This window comes from Schistocerca serialis, chromosome 4 (genome assembly GCF_023864345.2).
Source record: "Schistocerca serialis cubense isolate TAMUIC-IGC-003099 chromosome 4, iqSchSeri2.2, whole genome shotgun sequence".
Taxonomy (NCBI): domain Eukaryota; kingdom Metazoa; phylum Arthropoda; class Insecta; order Orthoptera; family Acrididae; genus Schistocerca; species Schistocerca serialis.
The window spans coordinates 17,137,916-17,154,347 of NC_064641.1; the positions used below are offsets into that span (position 1 = coordinate 17,137,916).

Here is a 16,432-nt window from a genome sequence, read left to right on the forward strand (position 1 = left end):
AATGACAGTGTCTTGAAAGGAGGGTACAAGATGAACATCAACTAAAGCAAAACGAGGATAATGGAATTTAGTCGAATTAAGTCGGGTGATGCTGAGGGAATTAGATTAGGAAATGAGGTACTTAAAGTAGTAAAGGAGTTTTGCTATTCGGGGAGCAAAGTAACTGATGATTGTCGAAGTAGAGAGGATATAAAATGTAGACTGACAATGGCAAGGAAAACGTTTCTGAAGAAGAAAAATTTGTTAACATCGAGTATAGATGTAAGTGTGAGGAAGTCGTTTCTGAAAGTATTTGTATGGAGTGTAGCCATCTATGGAAGTGAAACGTGGACGATAAGTAGTTTAGACAAGAAGACTGATGAAGATTAGATGGGTGGATCACATAACTAATGAAGAGGTATTGAATAGAATTGGGGAGAAGAGGAGCTTGCGGCACAACTTGACTAGAAGAAGGGATCGGTTGGTAGGACATGTTCTGAGACATCGAGGGATCACCAATGAAGAATCTTGCACAGCATAGGGTAGCATGGAGAGTTGTATCAAACCAGTCTCAGGACTGAAGACCACAACAACAACGGCAATGTAAGAAAAAGCCTCAGAATAATGGTTTCTTTTCGGTACTACAGCGTCGACCAGTGATGTGTTTTATAATCAATCCCAGAGACGTTGTTCAATTTAAATTGATAATTTGTAATCTCTGATTCAGTCAGCACAGATACAGGACCTTTCATTTCTTTAAACAAAATTTATAATATTTTAATCTTTGTCAAGCATTTTATGTTTCAGATATTTCCTTAATAAGTAGACGACAAGCCCTACCTTATGGTCTTTGGTTTTATGTATCATACTTTATGTATCTCACTAAGTAACTTAAAACACCGTTATTTCACTTTTTGCGTTTTACTTTTATACAAGACAAAAACCGGAAATTTGGAAAAATAAGCTTTTCACACCATTTCACTTCTTCACATTTCCAAGATAAAATATATGTTTTCATATTTTGCAGTATTATAAACTCAGTCACACACAACGTATTGCTGTCGTGATCCATGTTGGGTCATACGACAAATAAGATTTTAGGACGAAATAAAAATGTCAACCCAACGTTGTAGTAGTTTAATTATACATCTTTTTCACATTTTCATTTTTACAATTACGTTAATAATGGTGGAAAATGGAATCTTCCAGCAGTCGCTGATCTTCGTTGAAGGTGTCACTCCGGCCCCTGTTCTTTCAATATGAAACACAAAATATTAACATTTTGTAAATATTTCACAGTTTGTAATGAGTAAAAACCATTTAATTATATTTTAAAAGAAATATTTACATTATAGATAGCAGTGTGACCGAAAACACGTCACACTACATAGTCTATATGATTTCAAATACCGTATGTCTGATGTAGACGTGAGGTGCCTAGGCAACAAGAGCGAAGTTTTGTTTGATGGGCCAAAACTGCCCTGAAAGAGTATTCTACACCTACATCTACATCTACATACATACTCCGCAATCCTCCATACGATGCGTGGCGGAGGGTACCTCGTACCACAACTAGCATCTTCTCTCCTTGTTCCACTCCCAAACAGAACGAGGGAAAAATGACTGCCTATATGCCTCTGTACGAGCCCTAATCTCTCTTATCTTATCTTTGTGGTCTTTCCGCGAAATGTAACTTGGCGGCAGTAAAATTGTACTGCTGTCAGCCTCAAATGCTGGTTCTCTAAATTTCCTCAGCAGCGGTTCACGAACAGAACGCCTCCTTTCCTCTAGAGACTCCCACCCAAGTTGGTTGGTTGGTTGGTTTTGGGGAAGGAGACCAGACATCGAGGTCATCGGTCTCATCGGATTAGGGAAGGACGGGGAAGGAAGTCGGCCGTGCCCTTTGAAAGGAACCATCCCGGCATTTGCCTGGAGCGATTTAGGGAAATCACGGAAAACCTAAATCAGAATGGCCGGACGCGGGATTGAACCGTCGTCCTCCCGAATGCGAGTCCAGTGTCTAACCACTGCGCCACCTCGCTCGGTCCCACCCGAGTTCCTGAAGCATTTCCGTAACACTCGCTTGATGATCAAACCTACCAGTAACAAATCTAGCAGCCCGCCTTTGAATTGCTTCTATGTCCTCCCTCAATCCGACCTGATAGGGATCCCAAACGCTCGAGCAGTACTCAAGAATAGGTCGTATTAGTGTTTTATAAGCGGTCTCCTTTACAGATGAACCACATCTTCCCACAATTCTACCAATGAACCGAAGACGACTATCCGCCTTCCCCACAACTACCATTACGTGCTTGTCCCACTTCATATCGCTCTGCAATGTTACGCCCAAATATTTAATCGACGTGACTGTGTCAAGCGCTACACTACTAATGGAGTATTCAAAAATCACGGGATTCTTTTTCCTATTCATCTGCATTAATTTACATTTATCTATATTTAGAGTTACCTGCCATTCTTTACACCAATCACAAATCCTGTCCAAGTCATCTTGTATCCTCCTACAGTCACTCATCTACATCTACATCGACATCTACATCCATACTTCGCAAGCCACCTGACGGTGTGTGGCGGTGAGTACTTTGAGTACCTCTATCGGCTCTCCCTTCTATTCCAGTCTCTTATTGTTCGTGGAAAGAAAAATTGCCGGTAAGCCTCTGTGTGGGCTCTGATCTCTTTGTTTTTATCCTCATGGTCTCTTCTCGAGATACACTTAGGAGGGAGCAATATACTACTTGACTCCTCGGAGAAGGTATGTTCTCGAAAATTCAACAAAAGCCCGTACCGAGCTACTGAGCGTCTCTCCTACAGAGTCTTCCACTGGAGTTTATCTATCATCTCCGTAACGCTTTCGCGATTACTAAATGATCCTGTAACGAAGCGCGCTGCTCTCCGTTGGATCTTCTCTACGTCTTCTATCAACCCTATCTAGTATGGATCCCACACTGCTGAGCAGTATTCAAGCAGTGGGCGAACAAGCGTACTGTAACCTACTTCCTTTGTTTTCGGATTCCATTTCCTTAGGATTCTTCCAATGAATCTCAGTCTGGCATCTGCTTTACCGACGATCAACTTCATATGATCTTTCCATTTTAAATCACTCCTAATGCGTACTCCCAGATAATTTATGGAATTAACTGCCTCCAGTTGCTGACCTGCTATATTGTAGCTAAATGACATGGGATCTTTCTTTCTATGTATTCGCAGCACATTACACTTGTCTACATTGAGATTCAATTGCCATTCTCTGCACCATGCGTCAATACGCTGCAGACCCTCCTGCATTTCAGTACAATTTTCCATTGTTACAACCTCTCGAAATACCACAGCATCATCCGCAAAAAGCCTCAGTGGACTTCCGATGTCATCCACATGGTCATTGATGTATATTGTGAATAGCAACGGTCCTACAACACTCCCCTGCGGCACACCTGAAATCACTCTTACTTCGGAAGACTTCTCTCCATTGAGAATGACATGCTGCGTTCTGTTATCTAGGAACTCTTTAATCCAATCACACAATTGGTCTGATAGTCCATATGCTCTTACTTTGTTCATTAAACGACTTTGGGGAACTGTATCGAACGCCTTGCGGAAGTCAAGAAACATGGCATCTACCCGGGAACCCGTGTCTATGGCCGTATGGGTCTCGTGGACGAATAGCGCGAGCTGGGTTTCACTCAACGACGACTCCTTCCTGTACACCACAGCATCATCAGCAAACAGCCGCACATTGCTATCCACCCTATCCAAAAGATCATTTATGTAGATAGAAAACAACAGCGCACCTACCACACTTCCCTGGGGCACTCCAGATGATACCCTCACCTCCGATGAATACTCACCATCGAGAACAACGTACTCGGTCCTGGCGGATTGCGGATGTAGCGTTACTTACTAGTTCAGCGATCCATCAGATTCCAGCCACCTCGGTAGGCGGTGTCCAAAGGAGCGGGTGTCTGACGCCAGTGTGTGGCCCTACGAATAAGTGTTTGTTCCACAGGCCAGTTCCAAACGGGACGTTTACCGATAAGGTTTCCAGCAGTAATGGCACGCGGCGCTATATTAAGCGCTGTTGTTTATATTGGCCCTGACAGGTGTAGATTCTGATTTCTCATGTTTAGTCAGCTCTCTTCTGCTGTCTTTGATGGCCTTTTCTCCATCGGCTCTGTCACTCTTCTGTCCGTATGACAGACGAAATATCTATCTTAAACAATCTGTGAGGTTCAGGTAGCGTATCGATGACTAGCGCGATGCGCTTCTGAAATATCCCATTGGCATCCTAAAACAGGTTCAGTATCTACGATTTGTTGCTAGAATGTTATCCATTGACCCATGTGAAGACCGCGTTGAGGAGTGTCTTTGTTAATATCCTACCCTTGACTAGGCTCAGTCAAAAGCAGCTGTACGAAGAGGGAAGCCACCCTTTGGAGGATCTTCTTCATTGTGACGCAGGTAAAAGTTTTGCGACAGGGGTTCCATATAAGTGCTGAAGAACCAGGCAAGGACATCATCTGATTTGCTGAAGCTGCTGTAAAATTCACTTTTTTCTGAATGAACTTGTTTGGTAACTTCTTTAGGTCTCTTACTGCTTTGAACATAATCATTCAGCTCATCCTTATAGACATGAGACTGATACATATGTGTCAGCAATGATGTTGACGTAACTTCCACCCATTCCAGCATACTACTTCCCAAAGGATGTGATTTGGTATGTCTCAGAGAGACAGGCATCTGCTACAGTTTATGAAGTCCTTAAAGCGGTGCACGATGGATATTCGTTAACACAATGATCACAGAACACGTCACCAAAGCATCTTCCCACAGTTACGTCTAATTTATTTTCAATTCCTACTTTAACGCTTCCACCGACGACCTATAACGGCAATCGCTGCTAACGTTATACCTCTGCGAGGAATTTTTGATAAGTTGACCCTGAGATAAAATAATAGAAACAGAACAATCAAACGCAACAGTTTCTTCGTGATAACAACTTTGAAGTGATTCCTCATGCTCCCTACTCACCTGACCTGGCTCCTAGTGACTTTTGGCTTTTTCCAACAATGAAAGACACTCTCCGTGGCCGCACATTCGCCAGCCGTGCTGCTATTGCCTCAGCAATTTTCCAGTGGTCAAAACAGACTCCTAAAGAAGCCTTCGCCGCTGCCATGGAATCATGGCGTCAGCGTTGTGAAAAATGTGTACGTCTGCAGGGCGATTACGTCGAGAAGTAACGCCAGCCATTTTAAACACGACCTACTCCAACCAGAAGCAACGTTCAACTGCCGAACGACCGCAAGGAGAAACTAACGGTTCAAGGTTAACACCAGTGTTGCCAATTTGCTCGTCAAAACTCTTCTGTTCCTCTGGCGTACGGTGTATCTTTACTTTCCGAAATACCCTCGTATAACTTAAATTAATAATAAATACCTACTTCACTCTACAATGTACACTGCTGGAACAAAATAGTACATCCTTTTAGAGATTTCCAAGTCACCCAAGATTCATTGTTGCAACAGTGCATATGCAGACCATGAAACTATTACATTTACAGATCAACAGCAAAACGGTTCTGAGGTACCACGTACCGGCCTATGCTGAAGCACCGATATTAGTACGTGGTGCAGCTTCCACAGGCGGCAATGCAGGCGCTGACTCGGCATCCAGGCGATCGTACAGATGGCGAATACTGTCCTGGGATACGTTATGCCATGCCTGCTCGACCTGTTCACGTACTTCTGTAAGAGTTGTCGGCTGACGAGTCACTTCTTTTCTCCTCGTACGCCACACGTGCCCCATCAGAAGGAAGTCCAGAGATAGTGCTGGCCAGAGAAGTTGCCGCATGCCTTGCAGAGCACACGGAGTTTCGCTGGCAGTAAGTGACCGAGCATTATCCTCTTGGAAAAGCATCGCCTTCCTGTTGCAAAACGGCAGAAGAATGGGTCTAACAACATTCTCCAAAAACGATCGCTGGTTAACATCCCCAGCATAAACACCAAAGGTGAATGTGAGTTGTAGGTTATTGCAGCGCAGAGCATAAGCCCTGGGATGGTGCCAGTCTGTCTTGGACGAATGCAAATCACTTGCGTGCTGGCAGGATCTACATTCATCTCTGGAAACTGCGACGCACCACTCCATCTTCAAAGTGAACCTTTGACAGTACCAGTCGAGCCGTGCACGTCGATGCCAGGGGCCAAGTGGAAGACGGGCTGGAGTTGTGTGTGTCTGCAGTCCCACTGCTAAAGTGCGCGTCATTTACGACGGCGGCCGAATTTAGGTTCGTTCTGCGCATCTGACGTCACGAAACACAGTCATCCAATGAACAGAGAACGACATTGCCAGAGCTCGAGTGCAGTGCAGAGCACGGATGAGTGTCTTCAGTTTTAGAAACTTTATTTAAAGTAACTGAACAAAAGCAATGTCTTGATAGCAGACTTTCTATGAAAGAATGTTTGGAAAAAGCATTCTTCATACCAATTGCTTCATATTCTATTAATTAATTCACCCAAACAAGCAATAAGGCTCCTAATTCAGGCGATAGCAAGAAAATTCATTCTCACTAACCGCTTTTTTGCAATAAAGAACAGGGGTAATTGTTTATTTCCTGATGTACTTTGACGAAACGTGGGTAATTCATAGTCATACCAACAGTGTTTGTTGGTATTTTGCGTGTAGCATAATGGTTAAGGTGTTTGGCTGCTAAGCAGAAGGTTGGGAGTTCAAACCTTGTTTGGTGCTTAATATTTTCTTTATTTAAAAACAATATCGAGGTATCGTACTTCATGAATTTTATTCGTTTGAATGTAATTTTTTGAAATTTCCAGTGGCAAATAAAATCAACCATACGGAAAGTATACGCTGTGGGCTTTTAACTTCGCAAACTCTTCAAAATTTCGTGCAATGGTTTACTACATTCAATACTGCACAATAACTGCATTGAACATCTAAACAAAATTAAGCCATTTGTGGGGGGAAGGTATCAGTCAAGAAGATGTGTAGAAATCAAATTTTTGGGCCAAACAGTTTTTGTGAAATCGAATGATAAGTGTGTCAAAGCAGTCGGAACACCGTGTGTCTGCACAGGCGAGCAGTGTAGTGATGACAAAATCGCGCACAGCATGGAATGCGGGGAGCACGTCTCTGTAGCAGCGAAAGGGTTAATGCGGCCGTGGTGGCTTTACGTCTGCGCGCTCCCCCCTAAACGTAAGTCTGAACTATACTATACTATGGCTCTGCTTCTCTTGGCGCGTGCAACTGGCAACGCAGCAATCTCCCGCGTCTGGGCGGCTATGCGCGAGCCGCTAAGATAAAAGAATTGAACCATAACAGCCGATTCGCGACAGTTCGTCTTCACACTTGTGGCTCCCAGGCCCTCTCATCTGTGCTGTGGTAGCTGTACCATCTGCCACTGCTGCCCTTACAATATGACGACCCTGGAGGGCGTCTGTGCTGTGTGGATGTACAAAACCTCATCAACGGGTGTAATAACGTTCACGTGACCACAGATACCAGCATCGTTGCGCAACTGACGCAGCACATCCAACTTGTGTGGCAATTCTCCGAAAGGACCATCCCACCACTCGGAAGACCCCAGTTTGATCCCTTTCAAAATCGCTCAGTAGCTTGAAGGAAGCACAGATGCGTCTCCGTCGCATTGTTGCCTGTTCACTTCACACTTTTGCACCACAGTGAACCTTCTGGCTGAGGGCATTCCCTACTAAAAGGTAGACACAGATGGCGCACTGGTAGAAACGCCACTATGCGGTCTGTTGGCGGACGACGTTGAAACCATTATCATTACATATACTGTCCCCCAAGCGGCATATGCCGTCATCGGATCGATGTTTACGTCGTCTTTTCTGGAGTAATAAATTTATTTCTGGTAGTGTACTTTCTACCAAAATGAAAAAAAATGCTCCTATCATATCACAAAAAGGAGAATATGTCCTAGGAAGAGTTAGAGATGCAAAAGAAGGCTTATCTTCTTTACGAGTTAATCCTACTTGCCCAACGAAATCATCTCTTTTTCTTTATATCTTTGAGTAAACAACTAGCTGTCAAACTTGATTTCCTACAGTTGTCACATAGTAAAAAACGTATTATAATAAACATGAAACAGCAAGTTATCGAACCACTTTAAAACGTTGTCGAAAATAATTTTACCAGCAACTACAGACAGCAATAATGATTTACTCAGAGTTGACAAATGACCATCTAAAATGTCAGGACGTGTACTGATGAAAAAATAAAGCCGAAATAAGCTTACATATTAAAATAAAATATCAAGCGCCATACTCTTTTCCAGTTCTCTGCAGTCATTTCTCTTAGCTGCAAGTTGTTGGCACACCTGAATCTCATAATTTATGGGTCAAAGTCCGCGATCCTCTGCCCAAAATCTAAAAAAATCGTCAGCCACTGCCAGAACAGTTTTTTTTGTCTTCCGAACCATGTTACTCAGTTAGGTATCGTTAGACTGGTTCCGCTACAGTTACCTACCTGGTATGATTGAGCATGTACAGTATATACCACTGTATCCTCAGAGTACAAACCTCACCCCCACCAAATCAGGGTCACATCCCACAGGAGTTTTTTGTTTTGTTTTTATTTTTTTGTACTTTTGATTATTTTCGTTATTTTGCTTTACATTTTTTAATTTTTTATAATTTTATTTAATTTCTTTATTGTTCTTTTATTTTTTGCTACATTGTTACACACATTTTATTCACATATGTATGAGATTGTAAATGCAAAAATTTGAAAAATAACCATAAATACTTAATGCAGTGCACAAAATAGCAGCAAACATAAACATGATAAAAACGAGTCAAATAATTTCCGAAATTTCTGATTGTAAAGTATGTAAATAGTTCATATCACTCATATAAACTTACGAAATGACCGCATTACACGGATAAACTTACTTGACAGCTTAGTACATCGCAAGCTGAATGATTCGTGTAACAAATAATAAACTACTCAAAAGCATACACCTTGCTGTTGTCTCGTATCTTAAATTTTTGCCATTGTTTATCTAAAGTATGCACTAGCAAAAAATTGAGTGTTAAGAAACCGGTGCTATAAAAATTCACGTGAATAATTTTGGCGCTAAATGTTACAACAGCCAGTCCAAACTAAATGTGAGTATGACTGGCTTCAATAAGCAAGGGACTGCGGAAAAATGTGTGCAGAGCAAAATCCTATCATCTTTCCAATTACGTGCGAAAATCGACAATCTTAAGCTTCTTTGGTCCGAAAATAAATTTTCTAGGAGATCGCATAAGAGCTTTTGATGAAAACGTAATAAAGTATTTTCTATTGGTTAGAAACGAGGTGAACTTTTTCTGACAGTAATTTTTATAGCAATTTTTGGGTTGGTATAATTTTATGTGTTGTCATTGATAGAGCTTTAAATTCTCAATCAAATAGTACATAATTTTGTACAGGGCTGGAAGTAATTCTCATTTGGTACATACATTGTTTTCTTGTTCAGTCGCTTGTTTCAATCGAATGAAACAACCAAATGAAATTATTCTCTGTGGTCGTATCAGCTACGTCATTGTTTTCACCCACTCTCCATGCTTGAGTCGTTTCACTTAATATGAGACAACCGACAGACACAAATCTCTGATGGTTACCTCAGTCATATTTATGTTCTTACTCAGTGTCTGAGTTTGAGAGGTTTCATTTGCATACTTATTCAGTCTTCTCGGTTACAGATGAATCATGACTAGTTTCGCCAATCTCTTTGGAGAAAAATAAGGTACCTTATTTCAAGGAAAGGTGAATGACAAGTATATTTCTAAAACCGAAGTATTTTGAAAAGTAAGGTATTTATTGATTGGCATTAAATATGGATTTTTGGTTGGTTTTGGATGGTTAGTGACTGACAGTACATGGTAAATTTACGTTGAATGAATTGAACAATCACTTTTTTATTTACATTTATTGAAACTTTGTCTCTCTGTTTCCGCTGGTTTCCACCGATCACCAATCATCATTTTTCGGTAAATGCTAAGGTGATGTGAACATAAAGCACATAAGACAAAAATTTTTAAATTGACGTCATCACTTGCTTTCGAAACATATACTGTCACTGTTGGAAGCCTGCTTTTGTGAGAAATACTTCTTATTTTCTTTGAATTGCTTTAATTAATACAGATTCAGGATATGAATCCTGTGCAAATACTTTAAATCGATTGTGTTTGCCTTGAGGATCATTTTCTATCCAGTAATATGGTTTATTCCATCCTTACGCCATTGAGAATTTCGCAATTGTGATCCAAACACAATGTTCACTATTAAGTAAACGCCTCTTCATAAATATGCATCAGAGCCGAACTAATAGTTACTTAACGGTACTCAATAAAAGTCAAACATCGAAATGGCAATAACGGTGTCGACCAGACTGTAGCCAACAATAAACGTTTAACACTGGCCAAAAGATGGAATATTCGCACTCAAAACGGAATGCATTGTTTTCCAATAATAGACTGAATCGATTCCTTTTATTCAGTTGTCCCTATCACTGCTTCATCATGACGTGAACATACATTTTGTTACTGAGGGATATCTACTCAGTTTTTCGGAGTTACAAAGACTGAAGTGCATAGGTACAATGAAAATTGTCAGTGAATGAGAATATATATATATATATATATATATATATATATATATATATATATATATGTGTGTGTGTGTGTGTGTGTCTAATGATGAGGTATGAACAAATAACGGAACATTAGTTTCCGTATTGAGCTCACTTTTTTTCGACTATGAACATAATAAAGGAATTTTACACAATGGATAAATTATTCTTAAGCTCGAAATGTAAAGGTTTAAATGTCAGAACATATAAATGAAGTTTTCACTGTGTTTTCTCTATGTACTAAGGTGACACATCTAATATTGGTGTAAAACTGATCAGTGGACAAATGTTCCACTACTACTACTACAACTACTACTGTTATTAGTACTTAGAGGTGTTTTTTGTGACAGTTGGTTCCCCGAGTCTCCACGCTGGCTGGCGTGCAGGGGTCGCGAGCAGGAGGCGCTGGCTGTTGTGCGTCGCATAGCAGCCACCAACGGCTCCACGGTGCCTCCGTTCGCCCTGCAGGTGATCCAGACTGTGGGCAAGAGCAAGACAGACAGGAGGGGCTTCCTCAGCATCTTCTCCAGCTTTAACCTCGTCAGGAACACAACACTCCTCATCATTGCCAGGTGACTCACAGAATAACTTTAAGACGCGTCTTTGTTCTACTAGAACCTAGGAGCTTAAGGCTGGCACACGTCATCTGCAGTCTCTCCAATTTCCTGTTTCAAGAGAAGCGCTATAGTGTCATGAAACACACGAAACCTTCCTAATTTCCTTGCAATCTACTCAGGGTCAAAGATGACCAAAACTATGTTGTGTCACAGGATGACAACTTCTAACTTCAGTGCTGCACATGTGGTGGTGGAATGCAGAGGCGGGGCAAGCTTACATGTATAAGAGGCGTGTGATGTGAACAGCAAAGACGTTAATTTGGAATGCAATGGTGTTAGTTACCATAATGATCACCTATAATAATCAATACAGCTGATTGCTTTTCAAATAAATGCAGTAAAAACTTTCATTGCTCGCAACAACTATTTTTCACTACCAGAGTTATGTAGACATGCGCACATAATGTCGCCTACAATTTAAAATTCTAAAGCTATTTTCACTACATGAGAGCCAGCATATTATTATCATAAAAACTGAATTTCAATTAAAATCACTTTTAATTTGAACTGATTGTCTGCGGTAGTTGTGCAATACTGTATGAGCAACTATCGTCTGTCTTTTATTACAGTAATCACTCGGTTGAAATTAAACTGTAAATTTAATTAAAGTTCTCTCCTTCTGACTGTTACTTTCACTTATGACTTTTTATGGTGAAAGGAAGAACCCTGGTAACGGTTAATGACATCTACATCTACATCTAAATCTACATGGTTACTCTGCAATTCACACTTAAGTGCCTGGCAGAGGGTTCATCGAACCATTTTCAAACTACTTCTCTACCATTCCACTCTCGAATGGCGAGTGGGAAAAGGAACACCTAAATCTTTCCGTTCGAGCTCTGATTTCACTTATTTTGTTATGGTAATCATTTCTCCCTACGTAGGTAGGTGTCAACACAATATTTTCGCATTCGGAAGAGAAAGTTGGTGATCGAAATTTCGTAAATAGATCTCACCGCAAAGAAAATCACCTTTGTACTAGTGACTGCCACCCCAACTGGCATATCATATCAGTGACACTCTCACTCCTATTGCACGATAACACGAACAGGCTGCCCTTCTTTGCACTTTTTCGATGTCCTCCACCAATCCTACCTCGTAAGGATCCCATACCACGCAGGTATATTCCAGCAGAGGACGGACAAGTGTAATGTAGGCTGTCTCTCTAGTGGCTTTGTCGCATCTTCTAAGTGTTCTGCCAACAAAACGTAGTCTTTGTTTCGCCTTCCCCACAATATTATCTATGTGCTCTTTCCAATTTAAGTTGCTCGTAATTGTCATTCCTAGGTATTTAGTCGTATTGACAGCCCTTAGATTTGTGTGATTTATCGTATGTCCAAAATTTATCGGATTTCTTTTAGTACCCATGTGGATGACCCCGCACTTTTCTTTGTTTAGTGCCAATTGTCACTTTTCGCCAATGGCCACTCAGGTCAATGAAGTTTCTCTCCACAAGTTCGTTCTTTGACTAAACATAGTATAATGTTCCAAAAAGTTACTAAGACGCTAGCATGCCTATTACACAGCTACAAACCACTGCTGGATCTCACTTTGCGATGCGTTGCTTGTGGTGCGAAATAGTGATTGTTATGAGGTCCATTATTGGCAACAGGCTCTTCTTGAGTAGCGAGCAGTTAGAATAAATTAGGCCCACACAATGTTCCTCATTACTTCCAAAATCTTTTTGTGACCATATACTGTGCCCACATACCTGCTCGCCCACATATAATTTGCCCTGCCACATTTTACAACACCATTATCGATGCAAAACACTCTGGCAATTGCACCTCAAAACATACATCTGTTGTGCACTATAGATGTTTCGCAACTACTTCTCTCTCTTCACATCTGCGACTGCGTGCACTCGCGCCAACGATTTTAGTTTTAAAGAAAATTTTACACAAAAGATATTCTGTGTGCTTTATACAATAAAAACTTCCCTGACATGGCCAACGTATTTACAATGATTTGACATGAATAATTCTTGTTGTTGTTGCGGTCTTCAGTCCTGAGATTGGTTTGATGCAGCTCTCCATGCTACTCTATCCTGTGCAAGCTTCTTCATCTCCCAGTACCTACTGCAGCCTACATCCTTCTGAATCTGCTTAGTGTATTCATCTCTTGGTATCTGTCTACGATTTTTACCCTCCACGCTGCCCTCCAATACTAAATTGGTGATCCCTCGATGTCTCAGAACATGTCCTACCAGCCGATCGCTTCTTCTAGTCAAGTTGTGCCACAAACTCCTCTTCTCCCCAATTCTATTCGATACCTCCTCATTAGCTATGTGATCTACCCATCTAATCTTCAGCATTCTTCTGTAGCACCACATTTCGAAAGCTTCTATTCTCTTCTTGTCCAAACTATTTATTGTCCATGTTTCACTTCCATACATGGCTACACTCCATACAAATACTTTCAGGAACGACTTCCTGACATTTAAATCTATACTCGATGTTAACAAATTTCTCTTCTTCAGAAACGCTTTCCTTGCCATTGCCTCTCTACTTCGACCATCATCAGTTATTTTGCTCCCCAAATAGCAAAACTCCTTTACTACTTTAAGTGTCTCATTTCCTAGTCTAATTCCCTCAGCATCACCCGACTTAACCTCGTTTTGCTTTTGTTGATGTTCATCTTATATCGTCCTTTCAAGACACTGTCCATTCCGTTCAACTGCTCTTCCAAGTCCTTTGCTGTCTCTGACAGAATTACAATGTCATCGACGAACCTCAAAGTTTTTATTTCTTCTCCATAGATTTTAATACCTACTCCGAACTTTTCTTTTGTTTCCTTTATTGCTTGCTCAATATACAGGTTGAATAACATCGGGGATAGGCTTCAACCCTGCCTCACTCCCTTCCCAACCACTGCTTCCCTTTCATACCCCTCGACTCTTATAACTGCCATCTGGTTTCTGAACAAATTGTAAATATCGTTTCGCTCTCTGTAATTTACCCCTGCCACCTTCAGAATTGGAAAGAGAGTATTCCAATCAACATTGTCAAAAGCTTTCTCTAATTTTTACTTGTTCTATTAAAATACATTACATTTTCATAAACACTAATTACTAACAAAATTCATCAAGACATGTATTTACAAAAAACGGTAATGAACTCGAGAAATCAAGGAGCTGAAATGTACGTGAGGTAACAGGTTGTAGTGTTACAAGCACTCCTAACAGAACCCGTTAGAGAGGCTGGCACGCATCTCCCACGGTCCGTGGTGACTGACAGAAAATGTGCAGCCGCTCAACGTCTGTTTCAATTTTCACTAGTGATCTACCACGACGCCATTTTGCTACCGGGATTCCTTGGTCGTCCATCCATCCGTGACTCCAGAGGTGTAGCATCACCTGTATCGCAACACTCGTTCCAGCCATCTTTGGCGCCATTGTTACCTAAAGAAGGGAAACACCTATCACCCTCCTACCTCCTTTACGCCAGTCTGTTTCTCGATCTTAGTGAATACACTGAAGTGGGAGTGTCCCGCTCACCTTGTAACGCCAGTTCCCCTTCTTACTCTTCCCATCTCACCCTCCTCCAGTTAGAGACCGACACCTGTACAGGTGAAAAAGAATGTGGCGCGCCCTGAAGGAATGGAACACGACCAATGTGGACGATTGTGGTGCGCAGCCGGCCGGAGTGGCCGAGCCGTTAAAGACCGCTACGGTCGCAGGTTCGAATCCTGCATCGGGCATGGATGTGTGTGATGTCCTTAGGGTAGTTAGGTTTAAGTAGTTCTAAGTTCTAGGGGACTGATGACCACAGCAATTGAGTCTCATAGTGCTCAGAGCCATTTGAACCATTTTTTTGATTGTGGTGCGAGTAGGGAACTGGGACTCTTCCTTGGTGCTGGCCCTTGAAATGGGCCTAAATTTCTTTTTCGTTTTCCCCGTCCGGGATGTAAGAGATAGTCAACATCATCCAGTGTCCTACACGGTACTTGGGTAACTTGGTATTTCGTTCTACCAAACACTCCTCCTCTTTTAGGTCCCTCAAATGTACCTTTTGCACTTGCTCCACAGTGTTGGTAGGGTCTCCACAAAATTACGCACTGATGCTCCGTTTTTATCTCCAATGGTTTGCTCAAATGGTGATGGCATCTGACGGTTGTACACTATCTCGTATGTTGAGAACTTCGTGTGCCTTCAAAGTGTACGCTGTCCCTATGTAAGGTACCAGAGTACCCCCAGTAGTTATGATGACATGATTACTCAGCATCTTTTCTATTGTTCACAAACTGTAACACGTGTTGTCTGTGTGTCCACCACCAGTACTGTTGGGCTTATGTCACATTGTTGTTCTACAGGCTCAGTGCCCGGTCAACACATTATCATGTGCCTCTTTTATCATTTCACCGCGTGACTGGTAACACAATACAAGGTCCGAGACTGATATCTTTATGTACGACCTTCCATGCCCAAGGTACTGTGATTGTGTTACGAATACTTGGCTATCTACATCAATAACTTGCACATTATGCCATTCTGCAAAAGTGATACTCGCACATTGTACCATACATATTTTCCGACTCAGGCGATTGAAATTTTCATGGGCCTTAACAGGTCGATGAGTCACCTCAAAATCAAACTATAACTCGTGTGATTAGTATTTCATTAACTGTCACTCCTTTGCCGACTTTCAGGTAAGTAATTTCTTACCTCCAGAGAAAATTCTCCTGTCACCATGACAGTGGCAGCGTTGGACTTCTCATCGTACTGTGTGTGTTTATGCAAAACGTGCTGTGGTACTCGGAGAGGCAGCACGGTTATGGGTAACAAACAGTTAAGGGAATTTTAACTTAGCTTAGATATATTCTTCAACACAAATTAAATTTGAGGCAGTATTTCCACTTGGGAGCCACTAAACCACTATGCTGCGTAGTCAATGAAAATAACCCTGTTGCACACCGGAAAATATTTGAACTGAAAAAGTATTAAAGTTCTATTCCTTCAGCCTGTAGCATTTTCAAATGGAAGAAAAGATGACAGCAGACAAAGATGCCTACCATGCTTTTGTAGGAAACAATGAACAGGTTCGTATTTGAAATGCACTCGAGGTAAATCAACTTACAGAGGCAACTACGTAGCCATGATATTCTTGAGATTCATTGATAGGAGCTGCATAAACAGTAACGCTTACCGGTTTTGCGACAGCAACTCGTAGCGTCG

At 41.5% G+C, this 16,432-nt stretch overlaps 2 protein-coding genes across 5 annotated transcripts in view; one reads left to right on the plus strand and one right to left on the minus strand.

Moving 5' to 3' along the window:
- LOC126473439 (solute carrier family 22 member 7-like) overlaps positions 1–16,432 on the plus strand; it is a 555,641-nt gene that overhangs the window by 508,309 nt on the left and 30,900 nt on the right. For all 3 annotated transcript variants that reach the window (XM_050100485.1, XM_050100484.1, XM_050100486.1), the window contains exon 6: positions 10,993–11,214. In XM_050100485.1, coding sequence (XP_049956442.1) covers positions 10,993–11,214 — 222 coding nt within the window. The remainder of the gene's footprint in view (positions 1–10,992; positions 11,215–16,432) is intronic.
- Positions 1–16,432, minus strand: part of LOC126473441 (solute carrier family 22 member 21-like) — a 401,751-nt gene that overhangs the window by 252,568 nt on the left and 132,751 nt on the right. The gene's annotated exons all lie outside the window — the stretch shown is intronic.